At 53.7% G+C, this 12,534-nt stretch overlaps 1 protein-coding gene and 1 pseudogene across 3 annotated transcripts in view; one reads left to right on the top strand and one right to left on the bottom strand.

The window, feature by feature from the left end:
• Atp7b (ATPase, Cu++ transporting, beta polypeptide) overlaps window positions 1–10,737 on the top strand; it is a 68,726-nt gene extending 57,989 nt beyond the window's left edge. For 2 of the 3 annotated variants that reach the window (XM_005387612.2, XM_005387614.2), the window contains 8 exons: window positions 1,894–2,076; window positions 3,066–3,231; window positions 4,332–4,475; window positions 5,646–5,788; window positions 7,326–7,529; window positions 7,612–7,729; window positions 8,891–8,993; window positions 9,733–10,006. In XM_005387612.2, the coding sequence (XP_005387669.1) occupies window positions 1,894–2,076; window positions 3,066–3,231; window positions 4,332–4,475; window positions 5,646–5,788; window positions 7,326–7,529; window positions 7,612–7,729; window positions 8,891–8,993; window positions 9,733–10,006 (1,335 nt within the window). Of the gene's footprint in view, window positions 1–1,893; window positions 2,077–3,065; window positions 3,232–4,331; window positions 4,476–5,645; window positions 5,789–7,325; window positions 7,530–7,611; window positions 7,730–8,890; window positions 8,994–9,732 lie in introns of all 3 variants that reach the window. The other variant, XM_005387611.2, reaches the window with a different exon arrangement.
• A 107-nt stretch (window positions 10,738–10,844) lies between these two features.
• Window positions 10,845–11,857, bottom strand: LOC106148871 (annotated as a pseudogene).
• Between the last annotated feature and the right edge of the window lie 677 nt (window positions 11,858–12,534).

Genomic DNA, 12,534 nt, shown 5'->3' with positions numbered 1-12,534 from the left:
CCTGCCTGCTTTTGGGCCTTGGTTGACATTTTCCTTAAGAATCCTAATGAGAATGTATCTATTCACTTTTTTTAATTAAGAGAAAAGCCTGAGAGCAACCTGAGAGGGCAGCGGTGTTAATAACGTAGACTAGGTAGCCAAGGCTGACTGAGACAAGAATGGCAAAAGTAGCAGCAGTTAACAGATGATTAAGAGCTTTGTGAAGATTCACTGGTTCCGTCTCAGAAATGGCTGTTTGCCCTGTTTGCTATAGGTGCTTTTTATTCCCAGTTTACAGTGAGGGAGCTGTAGCAGAGGAGTTAGGCCATTCCAAGGCGTGCAGCTGTCACAGGGTGGAGACAGGGTCACCCCCCGTAGTCAGGCTCCAGGAGACAAAGCCAGCTCACGTCTGTGGGCTTAGTGACAGGGTCCTGTGACGCTGGGGCTAGATGGCGAGCAGCAGTGTGCCTGAAGAGTCTTCCTTCTGCCTAACACACCAGCCCCTGACCTTTTGCACCCCCATTTATTTTTATTCATTGTCAAGTGCTAACTGCCAGGGGAGTGGGCCGTCTGCTCAGTTCTGGCAGTGGTCACAGTACTCAGCTTCCAAGGCTGACAGTGCAGTGGGACAGACAGGAGTTGAATGGCCAACTGCTTCAAGAGGGTGAGTTGCTGTAAGGGCGCTGTAGTAAGGCCTGCTTACTTGGCAGTGAGGGCTGGTGCAGGTGGCTAAGGAAGGTGCCCCTGAGACCCGCCAGTTCAGCTAGAACTACTCGACAGAGGGTGGGGAGACCGCTCCAGCACTGGGCACAGCAGGTAGAAAGTGCCGGGGGAGGCAATGCTGCTGTGTGATAAGCTCTGTAAGATCAGGGGCCAAGCTTTCCCTCAGCACCGTGTCCTCAGCCTTTAGCCTAGGATGTGGCACACTGAAATTACTTGCAGGTTACTTGCTGAACAGATAAATAGTGAAACCTTTTAAAACATCAGGGAGAGAGAGTAGAATTGTGTGTATGTAGATGAGGCTGTTGAGGGAGGGGCGAGCCTACAGAGCCTAGATTGGGTAAAGAGCACGCTGCCCTAAGATGAAGGCAGCGTGGCGGGGGAGGATGTACGCTCGGTGACCAGGTCGCATGCTAGGAAGAGTGATCTGGCTGCACAGTGAAGGATGGACTGCAGGAGGCGGGAATCTTTGGAGGAGATGGTTGAGGGTGTTGAAAGAAGGCTACTGTGCATCATAGGAGTCCAAACAGCAAGAGTTGCTTCCGAATCAGGGAGGATGACGGAGCTGTGGAACACGGTCCAAACAGGGCAGCCAGGTGCCCTTAGATGAGGTTTGGGGAGGTGCACAGTCCAGGTGCCGGACTCACAGAAATAACAGGTAAGCCTCAGAGGTGCAGGTGCCTGAGTGATCGCTGGACGATATCTGAACCTGGACACTTAAGACCAGGGCAAAGCTGCCCTTGACCATGTGGCGTGGATTTACTTGAACTCAGATTGTGCAGACTTTTTTCTAGTAGGCTTTTGCACTTAGGCAAGCAGAAGACAGTTATGCCTTGGTAGATAGGGACAGTGGGGAGTAGGGGACAGGAGACAAGAGGACCCTTGGGCCTGACTCCTGACCTGAACCAAGAAAAAGTCTATGTATAGTGTCATGTCTTGGAGACAGCCAAGGAAGGTTCTGGCTGGACCGGGTTGGGCGAGCCACAGTGCATGTGTTTTGATGGGCACATGGGGACCACTTTCTTTGTAGTAAAGATAAATCCCCAGGTTGCCTGTGGAACATCAGGTTAGGAAATTATGTTGCGGTGATTTTACATGTTTGACGCAGGTAGGTGAAGCTCTGCCTCAAGATGGTGTGGACTCTGGGAACCCGGCTGTCTGGGTTGCATCACTGAGACATGGTTGTTTTGGCAGATAAAGACCGTGATGTTTGACAAAACTGGCACCATTACCCACGGGGTCCCCAGGGTCATGCGAGTCCTGCTGCTTGTGGACGTGGCTACGCTGCCCCTCAGGAAGGTTCTGGCTGTGGTGGGCACTGCGGAGGCCAGCAGCGAGCACCCCCTGGGCCTGGCAGTCACCAAATACTGTAAAGAGGTACGTAGACCTCAGCGTTGCTGTGCACCCGCCGCCTGGCCTGGCCCTCCCGCCTCACCACATGCCCTGCTGGGATCCCAGCTGTCCGGGGGGCCTTTGCCTGTGGTGGGAGAGGCTCACAGTTGGCCCTGTCACAGTTCCTGGCTACCACAAAGGCAGAGCAGTGTCACGGCCACTTGCTGAGCATGTGTTTGGTGCTGGACTCGGGACAAAACCAGTGAGATGTGCCCTGTGCCCTTGGGGAGCTTTGGCCTGAAGCCGGGGGGAGAAAGGTAGTCTAAAAATACAGGCTTTCGTGAGGCTTAGTGCCAGGGGACACGTGAAATGGGAGTGGGGGACCCGGGGCTGAGCCAGCAGGGTGAGCCAAAGGCCCTGGGAAGCAGTAGCCTCCTCCCCGTAGGAGAGGGCCTCTTTCATTCTGTTTGGCAGACTGTGCTGGGTGCTAGGCTGACAGATTGTAAAGTGCCTGCAGAGACCCCGTCTTGGTAAGTATAGACGGGAGACACGGCACCTCTTTCAGAAAGCTCGTTTCTTGTTTTCTCCTTCATATGGGCACAGCTCCTTGCCCGCTGATGTCTTCCTGGCAGGTCAGGGGAAGGTCGTGCACTCCCGAGTGGCCCTCCCTGCTGCTTTGCTCACCCACTTCCGTGCCTCCTCTCGACTGCCTCTCCAGGATCTGACATATGCAGAGCTATCTCGATCACCTCAAAATAGCTTTGCCACCTGCCATGTTACCCCATCACTTTTATGAAATTATTTGCAACATAAAAATTGCTTTCTTTGAAATGTGCAGCATGAACTGAGGCATCTGCCTAGGGTAGGTTAGGCTGCCTAATCTTACTCAGTTTAGCAACTGTTGCCAAGTTAGCAGTCGATTTCCTAAGCTTTCCTTTCAATTCCACTTCCCTGCTTCCTCTCACTGCCCAGCCCAGCGTCTGTCCTGCCCCTCGCTGCGTTCTCATCCCTCTGCCTCTTCCCTGCTTTCCAAGGAACTTGGAACAGAGACCTTGGGATACTGCACGGACTTCCAGGCGGTGCCAGGCTGTGGAATCGGCTGCAAAGTCAGCAATGTGGAAGGCATCCTGTCCCAGAGTGAGCGCCCACCGAGTGGGCAGGCTGGGCAGCTGAATGGGATTGGCAGCCCTCCAGGAAAAGGTATCCCTGCTCTTCGTCCCTGAGCTCCCTGCCTGGCCCTCCTGTGGGGGCTTGTGGCTGGGCATTCCACATCGGCCTCCCTCAGGAAAGCCCACAGTTTCTCTCTGGCGTACTTGGATGCATCTAAACTCTGGTGTTTCTGGCAGGCCAAAGTAATGTTGACTTACCTCCATAGAGGTCGCTTCACTGATCTGTAATTTAGAGTTTCCTCTGTTAGAGCCCAAATCGATCATACTTCTTAAAAGCTTCTAGGTGAACAGGTGAGACCTACCATCATTCTCTCTGTTTCCTTCCTACCCGGGGGAACTTGTGCGGGGTGTGCAGCGTTTACCTAGCTGACAGAAAGTTAGGGAAGCAGGTGCAGTGGTCTGCTCCAGGCAAGAAGGGTTGCTGCTCAGAGTGGGAGCTGCCTTTCCTGGTCTAAGCACAGCTTGCCAGCTATAACTTTGAGTGGAAAACACCCAGAACCTCAGAAACTTGTGTTGAGTGTTTTTCCTTAAGTATGCTAGCAGCTAAATCTTGATTTAAGTGATGTTGTGAGAAGCCACCTCCACCTTCTAGCAATTGAAAAGCCCAGGGTAACCTCAGAGGATTCGGAGATGGGTGAACACAGGGCCCTTCAGGGACATGCTCCATGAGGAGGTGACATGAAAGACCCGCCTGGTCTTTTTGGAGGCATAGTTTTGAAACGTGTCTTAGAAAAGTAGGCTGACCTGATTATTTATTGATTGATCTTGGGTTATTAGTGAGTCTAGTCACACTTGCTAGGGTCAGGACAGCAACATAACTGCCTCGGAGCCCCATAGAAGAATCAACAGATACCTTAAAGGCAATAATAATAAGGGTACTACACAGTGATTAGTATGTCTACAGCATTTTTACACGTGTGCCATGTACTGCTCATGCCCTATTTAATTTACACCCATGTGTTCTACACATCTGTTGTACCTTTTCCCTGGTCCTCTAAGGATGTTGCTACAAGAGTCAGCTACAGGTCATAGTCTTTCATGATGTCTAAATGGCTGTTATGCTGTTAACAAGGATTCCCAAGTTTTAGTCGATCTCGAAGTCAGACTATTAGAATTCCTTTCTTTGAATAGATGCAGCGCCCCAGACCTACTCTGTGCTGATTGGAAACCGTGAGTGGATGAGGCGCAACGGCTTAACCATCTCCAGCGACGTTAGCGATGCCATGATCGACCACGAGATGAAAGGACAGACGGCCATCCTGGTGGCGATCGACGGTATCTCCCGGCCCAGCCGTCCTTCTGCTCTTGCGGAATGCATTTTCCTGGGCATGTCGGGCAAAAGAGGCTCTTCCTCCCTCGTTCTTTCCCTCCCTCCCTTCTGTGTCCTCCCTTCCTTCTCCTGAGGTCTTTTCTTCCTCACTGTCTCTGCCTTGGCCCGGAGCCAGCTCTGCTGTCTGCCAGCCCACGTGTTCTTGGAATGCTAACTGTATTCACTGCCATCTTTGCTCCTGCCCCGACTGGCACTTTAAAGTGACCCTTCGTACTCGACAGTACAGACACCCAGGAACCCTCTTCCCAGAAGGTGTGCCGTAGGGTGCCTTTAAATAATGAGGCGCCTGCGGCTCTCCAGCACCTGACTTGCAACAGACTGGTGTGCACAGAGCTCCTGTGACTCTGTGTCTGCACCCCCGGGTGTACCCTGGGCTGTGCACCTCAGAGAGAGCAGAGCTTCACTTTCTTCATGCCGGTTTCTGCTGCTAGAAGTCAGACTCTGCTGCACAGAGCTGATAGCATGGCACTGCATTCTGAGTGCTCCAGCCAAATGTCCTCCTCTCTCATTCTCTCGCCTTCCTTCTCGGAAGTCCTCACGAACAAACCCTCAGCCTCCTCAGCTCAGGCTGGGATCGGCAGAAGTAGGGAAGCCGGCCTTGCCAAGCACGCTTCTCTCGCTCAGAATCTTCCTGTGTCTGTAAAGATGCAGTCCGCTGGATGCTGAGGCAGGAGGATCACAAGTTTGAGCTCAGCCTGGGCAATTTATACGGAATATTTTTATAGGAAAAAGGAAGAGTTCATTTTCTAGTTTGGATGTCCATCCCTTTAACATTTGTTGTATTTCTCGTATTTTAATAGCAAACATGTAAAACAGGTATTGAATTCTTATGCCATAGGCCCTTTGTAAGATAACATATGGGACTGGTAGGAAAATTTGGAAAAGTTAGAGGGTTGTAAAGAATACGGTGAAGTCATTTAGAGTTCTACCCCTCTAGTGGCCATTGAGAATTTTCAGTCTCCTTCCAGACCTCTGCATGCCTCTGGAACCCAAACCATAGCGTATTACGCACTTCGGTGTTTTGTTTTCGTACGTAACGGTGTATGATGGGAACTGCAAATCCTCACGTCCTGCGTGCAGCCCTGCGCCTTTGCCGACTGTGTGGTTTGCTCCAGGTGTGCTCTGTGGGATGATCGCCATCGCAGACGCTGTCAAGCCAGAGGCCGCCCTGGCGGTGCACACACTGAAAAGCATGGGTGTGGACGTGGTCCTGATCACAGGGGACAACCGGAAGACAGCCAGAGCCATTGCCACCCAGGTACGGCTGGGGACCAGTGCTGCCTTTCTCCTTGAAGATTACAGATTACGTCAGTACACAGAAACAGACACAAAGCAAGCACCCGTGCATCAACGCGCAGCTTTGCTCCGCTCTTCTGCCCTGCTGTGCACGCCTGCAAAAGCAGTCCCGTGCTCTTTGACCATTTCCCCAGATGGCTGCGGGCTGAGGGCTAACATAAAAGTGGTCTAACCTTTGAGTTCAGAGAGCATTTTGCTGGCTCAGCCCACTTGTACGCCCCGAGGAGTGCCTGGATTCTGGGCATTTCTTCAGCAGTCTTTGGTTCATGAGGACAGCACAGTGCTGACCCCAACACAGCAGCGGCTCTGGCGTGGATTCCTGGAAATGGTGCTCCTGCCCAACCCCACTCTCACACCTGTGTGCACACGTACATACCCGTGAAAGGTAATTGCTTCTTAGGGAGAAGCAGCAGTACCTCTGTTGTGCATGGCCTGCCTGCCTGCCTGCCTTCCTTTCTGCCTTCCTTCCTACCTGCCTTCCTTCCTTCCTTCCTTCCTGCCTGCCTGCCTGCCTGCCTGCCTGCCTGCCTGCCTTCCTTCCTTCCTGTCTGCCTGCCTGCCTGCCTTTCTGCCTTCCTTCCTTCCTGCCTGCCTGCCTTCCTACCTGCCTTCCTACCTGCCTGCCTGCCTGCCTGCCTGCCTTCTCATGGACTTGCTGAGCGTCTGCCTCCTTTTCCCAGTTAAAACTTGTTCATCCCGCCCACAAACACTGAGCACCATGAAGGCAGCAGACAGGCACAACGGCAGGTTGTGGGGCTACAGAGAGGAGTGATGCGCGGCCCTGCCTTTGAAGGGTGTGTGACCTGCGGGAAGCATGGACCCATGACCCAGTGTAGCCTTGAATGCTCAGGGCTCCAGCAGAAGTGTGCAGGTGGCCCAGGGCTGCCAAGGAGCAACCCTCCCTTAGCCTGGCAGGGGCAGGGGATCGCTTCCCAGGGGAGGCGCTGCTTGAGTCAGGAGTTGGTCAGACGCAGACATGGGGGGAAGCACGAGGAGAGTGACCCCTTCCCAGCGAGAGCAGCCAGCCTGAGTCTCACCCGGGGTGCAGAGTGGTGCAGGAGCTCGTACATGCCATTGCTGCTCGTGGTACAGTCTGAGTGTGGCACCAGCTGCGGGCCGGGAGGTAGAGGCAAGGTCTAGGTGGGCCGTGCAGGCAGACCCCTGAGAGTTTAGATTTCGTCCTCAGGATCCACTGGAGAACCGAAGCATGACAGCAACACAACCAAACGGTTGCTGTCCTGGACAGATGGCTAAGATGACACGCAGAAGAGCTGGGTGGCCAGGCTGGGGAAAGGCAGACCAACAGGTGGCCTAAACCAGGGGAGAGCCCAGGGTGGGAGCATGCAGCCCGCTTGCCCTGTGACCTCGAGTCTGCAGGACTTGGTTGACGGAGATGACTGGCTGGACCTGGGGAAGAGGGGAGAGGAACAGGGGTGACTCTTGGTTTATCCTGCTGTTTGGTGTCCTTTGCCGACACTGATGATTTCCTCTCCCTTTAGGTTGGTATCAACAAAGTCTTTGCAGAGGTGCTGCCTTCTCACAAGGTGGCCAAGGTTCAGGAGCTCCAGAATGAAGGGAAGAAAGTCGCCATGGTGGGAGATGGGGTAAACGACTCCCCAGCCTTGGCCCAAGCCGATGTGGGCATTGCCATCGGGACCGGCACAGACGTTGCCATCGAGGCGGCCGATGTGGTTCTCATCAGAGTGAGTTTGGCTACATCCAGGTGGCGGTGAGGGGCGGGGGCAGTGGGCCAGGCCCTTTATGCAGCATGCCCCTATCCTATAGAACGACTTACTGGACGTGGTGGCCAGCATTCACCTCTCTAAAAGGACCGTCCGCAGGATCCGCGTCAACTTGGTGCTGGCACTGATTTACAACATGGTGGGGATACCCATCGCTGCAGGTAGGCTGGGGTGGGGTGCTCTCACCTGCTGCGCCACGTTTGGTCTCAGCTCTCTGCCAGGTCCCTGCTGAGCTTGGTGAGCTGCACAACTCCCTGGCTGGCTGGCTCGCTAGGCACAGTGAGTGTCAAAATATATGTTGCTAAAGGTAAAAGAGAAACTGCTGAGAGAACTCTCGAGCTTGATTCACGCTGGTGCTTTCTCAAAAGCTGGTCAAGGTGCACGGCCACTTATTTACTGTGGCCCTCTTTTCTGAACCACTTATTAAGACATATGTTCTGAAGAATGGTGTTCCAGGGAGGCTGCTTTGTGCTGGACACAGTGAAGGGTGTCGCACAGCCTTGTCTTGAAAATGACCAATGTCTGGGTTTTACTCTGACTCACACAAATGACTGTGGAGAGAATTGGTTTTTCCTGTTTTGTCATTCCTCCCCGTCCTGCCTTTGAATCCTGTGAACCAAGCGGGGAGATATTCCAGACACTTGTGCAAGGCAGCACTTCTGCATGGGCCGAGGGGACCTGAAGTTCTTAACTAGGACCTTCCTATCTCAGTTTCCCTGTTGTGTCCAAGTGGTTAGTGGCGACTCCCGTAACAGCCATTGTCAAGCCTGCCTTCGCCTGCAGACCCTGGGAGCCAGGCCGGTGCTCTTCCTGCCCCAGAGGTGGCTCAGGAGCTTAATTCCCTCCTGTAGCTGCACCTCTGCCACAGACAGTAGCCATCCCTTGAGAGGCCCGAGTCCCCTGTGTGCCTGGGGCCTGGCTGTCGTTTCTCGCTTGCAGAGCAGTAAGAAGCTCCGGAAGGCAGATGGTCTGTGCAGATGAGGCCTGTGGCCACGCGCAGCATTTATCCCCTGGGACTGAGTCTCCAGCACAGCTGGTTCCTGGAGCTCTGCTGTTTCCCTTCTCCCTCTGTGCCTGCTCCTCCCTGTCGCTATGGCTCCTTCTCCGGGAGCCAGGCAGTGCCCCCTGTGCACGGCTGGGCAGGGCAGGTGGAAGCAGCCCAGTTCCTCTCGACAGCACCCACTGCCAGCTTTCTTGATGGCTTACCTCAGGGCTGGGGACAGGGTCCTCTGGGTGCCCACGGAGGGAACTCCTGGAGGCGGCTGCGGGTGGGTCCCTGCTGTACCCCGGGCGGCAGGTGAGTGCACGCCCTCCCTTGGCAGGTGTCTTCATGCCCGTCGGCATCGTGCTGCAGCCGTGGATGGGCTCAGCGGCCATGGCGGCCTCCTCCGTGTCTGTGGTGCTCTCTTCTCTGCAGCTCAAGTGGTGAGTCCTGGCCGGGAGCACTTGCCCGAAGGTCTCCCAAGGCCCTTCACCCCCTGCGCCCGCTTCCTGGGTGAGGGTGGGTGCGTACCCTTCTTCCTGTGCTCCTCAGGCCGCACCGCAGGGCAGCCCGAGTGGTGTGTACGGCGATTTGCCCGCAGTGTGCGGTCTGCCCTTAGCAGCTGCCATGTGCCAGGCTGTTCTCACCCTTGTGCTTGGTGGCTCTTTGCTCAAATACGTGTAGACATGGGATCCCTGTGTGTCGGTATTTTGCCTTTTTAAAAAAGATGTTTATTTGTTTATGCATTTGCTTAGCAAAAGGGTTTTTTTTTATTGTTTTTTGTTTTGTTGTTGTTTTGTTTTGTCTTATTTTTTTGAGACAGGGTCTCACTGTATAGCCCAGGCTGGCCTTGAACTCACTATGGAGCCCAGGCTGGTGTCAGACTCACACCAATCCTTCTGCTTCAGCCTCCCAAGTGCTGGGATTACAGGCATTTGCCACCATGCCCAGCACTTAGCAAAAGTTCAGGCAGCCTATGTTGAGGGTACTTGCCTAGGAAACTTCAAATCATGCGGACTTTACTTGAACATGGGAGTTCAGTGTCCTTTCCCTTTCAGACCTATCAGGTTTTGATGCTGCATGTGATAGAAAAACCTGCTTGAGAGGCCTTCCCCAGGCTTCAAAAAGAACAGGGGACCTTACGTCCAGAGTGCCTCACATGCTGTCGTTCTCGCTTTCCAGCTACAGGAAGCCCGAGCTGGAGAGGTACGAGGCGCAGGCCCACGGCCGCATGAAGCCCCTGAGCGCGTCCCAGGTCAGCGTGCATGTGGGCATGGATGACTGGCGGCGAGACTCCCCCAGGCCCACGCCCTGGGACCAAGTCAGCTACGTCAGCCAGGTGTCTCTGTCCTCGCTGACGTCCGACAGGCTGTCTCGGCACAGTGCCACCATGGATGATGGCGGGGACAAGTGGTCTCTGCTCCTGAATGACAGGGACGAGGAGCAGTACATGTAAAAGCTCTGGGAGCGCAGATCCGGGCCGGGCCTGGGCCAGCTCCTCCCGTGGGAGCTCACCTTGCCGGCTGCGGTTGAGGCAGGCATGGTATAAACAGCACGTGGGGGCGAAGCTTGCCCACGTTTTGGGACCTCTCGTTCCCTGGGTGTTTCCGGCGTGCCTCCCTGCCGCTCCGGGTTCTGCTGAGGTGCCGTTGGAAGGGGCTAGGTGGGACAGCCCTGTGTGGGTCCCGCTGGTGCAGGGCGGGGTCCTGGGCTTCACGTGCTGCCGGGGACGGCAGAAGAGGAGAGGAAGTCAGTGCTCCTCCCAGACCTCTGCGATGGCACCTGGGAGGACTACTTGAGAAATGAAGAAGCTTGCTAGGATCAAACTCCTGGCTGGGCCTCTTAGCAGAGCTTGTAGTGAGGCTGTCTTTGACCTTGTCCGCATGCCCTGAGACCACCGTTTACCTCAAGTTGCTGTCCGCTGGCACAGACTCTTCCTTTGCTCCCCGTCTCTGTGCTTGGTGACCTCCACACAGAGGCGGGACTGCTGCCCTCCGGCATCTGCCCTGCTCTGGCCCATGCACTTGGCCTGCGCCTGCTCCCTGGCCGCACCCCTGCTTGTGAGCTCACCACACCTCCTTAATACCCAGGAGCCCGCTTCGTTGCTGAGTGGCTCCTGCAAGCCCTCCCGCAGCTGCTGTCCTGCTAGTGAGGCCTCTGAGCCTGACTAGGAGTCCAAATTCAGCTTCCTTTGAGGTCCTAGGGCTCATGAGCCTGGACACTTGCGTGTTCCTGTGCCTGGGGACCTCCCTGTTACCTCAGGCTCTGGGGCCTGGAGTCCCGGGAGCCCCTGGCGTGTGTGCCTAGTGGAAATGTCCTGTGAGAGCACAGCAGTGCCCCACGTGAGCCCTGTGCCTGCCAGGTGGACACAGGCTGTAGCTCCCCACGGCAGTGTCTGGGTTTTTTTGTTAAAACAGCTATAAAAATACCACTACGTTGATTATCTTTATTTCACAAAGGTACACAGATACATTTAATAGAAAAGTTCGTGCATCCTGTGGCTTCTGCACACTTCCCCACTAAAGGATTCTGTGAGAGGCTGTTGTCCCTCGCGGTTCAGAGAAAGTTTAGATGGCTGATGTTTGCGAGAGCCCAACTCTTCCTTCTTTCTACCCAGCAAGTGAGTCTTTTCAGAAGTCTTGCCTGGTGTTCTCTTTGTTTGCCTCTCGCTGTTGCTGCTTAATTGATAGATTTCATTTTCTAGTTGTACAACAGTCCGTTGAGTCTCGTAATTTTTACTGACCAGTAGATACCCACTCTGGCTCTGTTTCCCCAGTTTAGAACCAGCTGTGAGTTGCATGTCCTTTTGCTGCCAGTTTAAGTCTTGAGTCCGTTTCCTGATCTTCTGAAGCTCTTTCTGTGTGTGTTCAATCAGATGAACTGGATTTTCATAACTGTCCAGGCGTCACATCCGTGCTGTGATGTTCGTTCCAGATTCTCAATTTGAGCTGCTTGATGCTCTAATTGGGCCTTCGAATTGTTTACACATTCCTGCCCTGCAGTAATGTCTTATTTCTGGCCTGAGGAAGGGCTAGACGCTCAGATCATGTCATACTGAGCAACTCAACCGGTTGTCAGTTTCAACAGTGGAATAAGCTGGGGCTGTTAAGTAGCTCAGGTAGTTCTTAGTAGGTTGGTGTCTGAGTTTCCTCCTTTACCAGACCACAGCTGCTTCCCTCACGCCTGTCGCTGCATAGCCTTGATCAAAACACAGCAGCACCTCCACCTCTACCTCTCTGGCCGCCAACCCAGCCCCACGCCTGCCTTTCAGGGACTGTGGCCTGGCCTGCATTTTCTGAGTTGGAAATGCCTGATTTTGCCCCTGGGTGGCTCTTGTGATAGTGTGGCATCCGAGAGGCAGGCGTGGGCCGAGTTAGAGACTCTCAGGTCAGTGGTGATGGACCAGACCCTCTGGGAACAGGGTGACAGAGTCAAATTACTCTAAGGTAAAACCTGGGTCTCGCACTTAAAATACTCTATTTATTGAACGTCGTTTATTTGCCAGGGACACTGTTAGTACTTTTTGTAGGTTACCTCTAATCCCCACAACGAAGTAGCAAGGGAGGTATTTCTGTCCACATTTTACAGGCTGCGAGCACACGGCAGTGTACGTGCCATTTCTGTTGGCTCTGAAGGCTTTTCCCGAATTCTGCTACTGCCTTATCGGTTTGCTGGATAAGAACAAACTAGAGGAAAGTCTTTGCTGCTGGAAGAGCACATCTTCCGGGTGATGTGTTAGTTGTATCAACTTAGAATGCAGTTGGTCGTGAGATCGTCTCACCTTCACTTTGGATGGTCAGTTTCACCTTTTACGTATAATATAGTTTTTGCTAGGTTTTATGTTCTAAAGTCCAAGTTCAGGGTCTTGTGTGTTATTGTCCGAGGTCTTCCCTTTTCTGCCAGTCCCTTCCCACTGCCCATCCCCATTCTGTCCTCTCTGTATTCTTGGCTTTTTTTTTTTTTTTTTTTTTTTTTTTTTTTTTT

The sequence above is a fragment of the Chinchilla lanigera genome, unplaced genomic scaffold (genome assembly GCF_000276665.1).
Source record: "Chinchilla lanigera isolate Chin_1 unplaced genomic scaffold, ChiLan1.0 scaffold00030, whole genome shotgun sequence".
NCBI classification, from domain to species: Eukaryota; Metazoa; Chordata; class Mammalia; order Rodentia; family Chinchillidae; genus Chinchilla; species Chinchilla lanigera.
The sequence above is the reverse complement of the archived record's forward strand: the minus strand, read 5'-3'. Positions and strand labels throughout refer to the sequence as shown.